The 6,000-nt window shown below is 44.1% G+C and overlaps 1 protein-coding gene across 2 annotated transcripts in view; it reads right to left on the reverse strand.

The window, feature by feature from the left end:
* Positions 1-5,603, reverse strand: part of LRP12 (LDL receptor related protein 12) — a 94,626-nt gene extending 89,023 nt beyond the window's left edge. For both annotated transcript variants that reach the window (XM_003903055.4, XM_003903054.4), the window contains exon 1: positions 5,231-5,603. In XM_003903055.4, coding sequence (XP_003903104.1) covers positions 5,231-5,309 — 79 coding nt within the window. In that variant the 5' untranslated portion in view covers positions 5,310-5,603. The remainder of the gene's footprint in view (positions 1-5,230) is intronic.
* Positions 5,604-6,000: the final 397 nt, after the last annotated feature.

Here is a 6,000-nt window from a genome sequence, read left to right on the forward strand (position 1 = left end):
GAGCACTTATTACAACTTATTCATTAGACTATAAGCTCTATGAGGGCAGAAACTATGTGCATCAGGTTTTATCTAACACAGTGCTAGACATAAGCAAGGGCTCAATAAATATTTGCTAAATGAACTGAGTGAAGCAACAGCCAGGGTTAGGCTACAATCCTGACTCTACTACTTCATAGTGGTTTGACTTCAGTTAAGTCACAATATCTCTGTGTTTCAATGTTCTCTTTCATAAAATAAAAAAAAGAATATGTATCTGATAGGATTGCCAAATAAGACCTACTAAAGATTAATTGGCAATAAATAAAGACTAATCACGAATCTTTCAATATAAGTATTAAGTACTTGTAAGTAAATAAATGCTATCGAACTTAATTTAATAAATGTTAGTTTCCTTCCTTCCCTTCTATAACTTAGACAGTGAGAATCCCCCAAGCTGATACAGTACTGAAGTAATATATTTATACATACTTAAAAAGAAGAGACTCTGATGACATGTATTTGAATAGATACATTGGTAATTTGTATTTGCAGGATCTAATCCTAAATTTTAGAAAATGGGAATTAAATAATGTGCAACTATCACTTAACTCTCTCCAAAAGGGGGGAGTGATAAGGAGAAAAGAAGAAACACAGAAAAGAAAGGTAAATTAGAAATTAGAGATCATTAACTTCCAATTCCTATATTTAGAACAACCTTCCTCTTCTTATAAAGACATGCAACAAGAACAGGATTAATACCTAAAATAAAAATATTCTATATTTACTTAAATCTATATAATTCTCACGTATATTTCACGTATATTTCTACTGAACTTTCACCCCTTAAATTGTGGTATCACTGGTAAAGTGTAGAGAAAAAAAAAAAAAAAGACAACATCTCATATCAGACACACAATAATTTAATAAGCTCCTTTAATAATTTAATAAGCTTTAAATTTTCTAACTACAAAAGTAAATCTTAACGTTTTCTTTAACTGCTGCTCACTTTTCAGGCTAAAATCCCTTTTATGTTCTTCAAAAGAAATTTTACTTTCTAGGAACCTTATAAATCATTTACTATACATCATTCAAATCTCCTCCATACTGTATCTGGAATACAGCTAACAGTGCTTGTTTAATACTTTCTGCCTGATAACCACCTAGAATTTTGTGGAATGTGCTGCCTACCTTCATATTCTCCCAAGGATATGGATATAATTTAGATTCTGAACTCAAGGAAGGGTTTATGTTAAGCAATTAATTCAATTTTATTCAACGTATTTTATGTAATCAAACTTGACTTTGTAAGAAGTAATTGGTATCTGGTTTAGATTTTTCTCTCATGTTTCAGTTACTTCTATAACCTTTCTAAAATTGGAATTTCTTGTCTACCCTTAAACTAGTTATTAAGTGCTACTGAACATTCCATAAAATTCATGGGAAAAGATTCATCCATTACATATATGCAAGAGTAAAAGGATTATTTTAGGCTACCACAACATCTAGAATACTACTGAGAACAGTAAAGACTGTTTACTGTAATAAGCTGAAAACCAGTTTAAAAATGAATTTTATCACAAGTCAATCAGTATATGCTAGGAACAGTTCTACAGCTATCAAATGCTCTGGCAGCAAGTAACCAAAAAATAACCATCTGCAACTCTTCAAGGTTACTGTAAAATGATATACAAACAACAAACACTCTAAATCACTTTTTTTTTTTTTTTGAGACAGAGTTTCACTCGTCACCCAGGCTGGAGTACAATCATGCAACCTCCGCCTCCCGGGTTCAAGAGGTTCTCCTGCCTCAGCCTCCCAAGTAGCTGGGATTACAGGCGTGCGCCAGCACACCTGGCTAATTTTTATATTTTTAATAGAGACGTTTTCGCCATGTTAGCCAGGCTGGTCTCAAACTCCTGACTTCAGGAGACCTACCTGCCTCCGCCTCCCAAAGTGCTGGGATTACAGGCCTGAGCCACCACGCCTGGCCTCTAAACTACATTTTAAGGCTTCATTCTGGGTAGTGTTTTTCAAGCTAAGGAACTGCAATTTATTAGTGGATCCAAAATTAATTTAATGAGTCCAGACCAGCAAATGAAGAAGGGAAGGGTGAGAAAGAGGAGGAATAAACAGAAAACATCTGAGTGCACAGGTAGTAAGAGTATGGTTTCATTAACTTTTTTCTCTATGTACATAGTACCCTAAGCAATGTGTATTTTAAGGGTAGGTTTGAGTAAAAGTTAGGAAACGCTAATCTGGGAGACAAACAGAAGTGGAAAGGATAAAGCAATGGAACTGTCAGAATTACCAACTTGTGGTTTAGGAGGTGAGCAAGACTAACAGCTTCTACTGACTAGGAGACAGAGGTTTTGGAAACTCCCATAGATTTGTAAAAGCCAGACATCCCTATGTGAAAAATGACAAAGCACTTTTTCCTCTTACAGTAAGCCTAGGACAATGCGTTGCAAAGCTTGTGGTTGTCACTACTGACATTTTTATCCCTTCAAACTTCCAAAGGTGGCAGAGGTCAACCTTTACTCTCTCCTCCTAACTCTTAGGCACATTGAATGCAGTTAAGATACAGTAGCCCCTGAAAGATAATTACAGGTCCTTGAACAACTACTTCTGGAAAACTTTATATTCTAGATTACAATTTAGAGTTTCAGGTAAGACTGGCATTCAGACAAGTTAATTTGGAAGTGTAACAGTCACATATCAGAGCCCATAAAAATCGTCATCTGGAGAGTAGTACCAAAATAAACAAAAAAAAAAGTTTTTATGTATGTGAAATGTTTCAAAAATCTGAAGCACACCTTAGAGTCATTTCATTTTCAAGAGTCACTCTGTGAAGAATTAATATTGGAATTCCCCAAATATTGGCCAATCAACCTGCTTTTCTTTGCTAACAGCGATTCTGAATATTGTTTCATTAATAGAGCTAACTGTTTTTGAAGCTATTTAAAACACACACACACTTTTTACTGTATAGGGGACAGTTTCACAAATTACAGCTAGTATCTGTTCTAAGAGGTTCAAGACGATAGCTATTTCTCAGGATGCATCCACTACCCATTACAACTACTATATATTCTAAGTTACCCAATTCCCGCTATTGTTACAGAACCACATCCCCCCCATACTATTGTTATAGCCCTTTTTCACTATTATAAACCCATACATGGTTAGAGACAGAAGAGGACAAAAAACATGCAGCTATAAAGAGGATTTCTCAGTTCCAGGGTGAAGGGTTCCCTTTAATCTCTGCTGATACAGTTTAATGTTCTGCCTGGGTCACTACCTCCTTTTTTTTTTTTTTACACTTTGAAACTTGCTGTGGCTTGAGACAACCACCTTTGGCATAATCACCTGCTGGTTTTATAATCTGGGCCCACACTGTTGGAAAAAGGAGTTTCAGTCTTTGCTTACTAACAATTCCTCACTGAACACAAATTCCAAAAAGATAAAGCTTTGATAAGCACCCACCAGAAAGTCACTTTGTGTACAAGTACTAAAGAATGCACCAAAACAAATTAAGGGGTTCACAGCCTCTTATCCCTCGAGGCAAAAGACTTGTAGTTCAAACACTGATGACACAGGTTTTAATGAAAGAAGAGCCCATTTATTTATCTATTCTGATCAGACATCACAGAAATTCAATTCTTATTATAGCAAAGGACAAAGCTGGACAATCCTAATCACCCCAAATTAAAGATACCTCTCAATTTCTTCTCTCTCCTGGGCCATTACACCAAACCTAGAGCAGAACTATATCCACCTTCAGGCCAGAAGAAACAACATAATAGCTTATTGATCTCTGGTGTAGACCCAAACCCACAAGTCATCAGGCAAGCAGGGATCACAGCCACTTGAAGCAGCTAACTATCAAAAGCCGTGCACTGGGTTTTTGGTCCCACACAAGCACACCTTTGGCAATTACCTCTACATAAAAAATGGACCAAACCACTCTCCTCACCAAAACAAACAAAAATACTATTAATCAGGTACGGGAGGAACACACCCTGAATTGTACCAAAAAGACTACTATTTCTTGGCTGTAGGTAAATGCCCAATTACGTTCATTAATTCTTCATTTAGTGTCACTTGCCAGGTTTCAAAAGCCACCATCACATTCAATTCCGTAGATAAATGCGTTCAAAAGATAATACTTGCTGACAAATTGGCTGTTGACTAAACCTCACCACCACCACCATTATACTAGTCAAATCAGTGTTTGTGGCAAATGACTTAGACTTTTTATAAGTAAAATTTACCAAAGTAATGATAACTTCTAATTCTTTTTCTGAGGAAATCAAAGCAACACTCCAAAAAGGAAAGGTTAAAACTGAGCTCTCTGAAATACCTATTCAATGTGTTTAACTGATGAACTAAGAACGGTGAAGTCAGAAGTGGAACTCAATTATCTTAAGAGATAAATGTTCTTTGCAATTAATTCCATTCAGCTCTTGCTCAGACCCCAACGCAATACAAAGCTGTCCTCACACAGTCTTCAGCCTTCTCTTAACCCGATCCATCGACTGGAATAAAGTAACAGTGACCACAGCGGCGGACGATGATGGATGAAATTACAATTGAACTGGGGGCCAGGACACCCTAAGAGCGAGAGACTGAGGTGGGGCTGGAAACTATTTTCTGGCCTTCTCCCGCGTGCTGCTCCCGGGAAACCAACAGGATCCTGCACGCCCGGATTCGGCAGAGCCCTTGCCCGCGAGGTGGAGGGGTGGGGAGAAGTCAGCAGGGAGCCTTCTCAGGGACTCGGGTAGGGAAAGGGCTGGTGCGGTGAGAATCTCACCGGTGAGAGAACTTCCTAACCCCGGGTGGGGGCGGACCGTCCCGGCAGCGGCGGGGGCGACCTCCTCTGCTTTCTCACAGTCATACATCTTTGTGTGTGGATTGTGCCGGGCTATGGGTCCTCGAGCAGCTGGCCGCGGGGGCCCTCCAGCGCAGGTCGGGAAGTCCTCCCGCCACCCGCTCGCTCCGCCGGGGCCCTCCCGGCCGGGACCCCCAGCCCCTCTCCACCACCCGAGAGTCTGAAGGTGGGCGAGTGGAGGAAAGCATCTCCGTGTGGGGATACCCGTTCCGCCACATCCACCCCCTCGCCGGTCTTTGTCCCGCCGGCAGCCCGGCTCTCCGCCGGAGTCTCCAGGGGAACCCCAGTCCTGGAGGCCTCGAGGGCCCGGGTCGCCTCAGCTTTGTTCGGTCAGCGGGGCGCGGGGACACGGACACTTACCGTACACCCCAGCGAGGAAAAGCAAGAGCAACGCAGACCTCCACCGCGGAGACTCTTTTGTGCTCCAGCGACGGGCCATAACCACGGCAGATGGAGAGAGAGAGGAGGAGATGGAGGAGGAGGGAGGAGGAGCTGGGGGTAGACGCCGCCGCCGCCGCCGCCGCCGAGCCCCCGGCTGCTCCCTGCGCTCTCCGCGGCGGCGGGAGGGGGAGGGGAGGGGCCGCCGCCGCCCGCGCGCGCTCCCTCCTCCCTCCTCCCTCCGGCTCGCCTGCTCCCACCCCGGACGGTGCGAGAGCCCCACGCAGGGCGAACCTCCTGGGGGCAAGGGCAAGGAGCTTGCGCGCCGGCGCGAGGCGAGGGGGTGGCGGACGCGGGACTCTGGCCTCGCGCCGCTCGGGCTAGCCGGCGCCGCCACTCGCCAGACGGAGCGCGCGCCCATCCGTGCGATCGGCAATCCCTTGGCCCGCCTGCCTCGGTTCCCGCCCCGCGCTCCGCTGGACTTTCCAAGTCTGGGGCCGATTTCCCCGCGACTGGAGCCCAAGGAGCAAGGCAGCGCCAATCGATGAGAGAGCGTGCGAACGCCGACCGCTGGATGCCCAGGGGCTGGAGCGCGGGGTGGATGGAGGAGCTCGGTCGCTGTCCGAGGCCTGGGCTCTGGCGCAGCGGGTGGGGTGGGTACAAGTTGGGAGGCTGAAGGTGCTTCCATGTTGGCGGAGGCGTGGATGGTCTGAAGCTGAGAACTTATGAGTTCCTTCCTCTATCCCGTACCC

Source organism: Papio anubis, chromosome 8 (assembly GCF_008728515.1).
Source record: "Papio anubis isolate 15944 chromosome 8, Panubis1.0, whole genome shotgun sequence".
Lineage (NCBI taxonomy): Eukaryota > Metazoa > Chordata > Mammalia > Primates > Cercopithecidae > Papio > Papio anubis.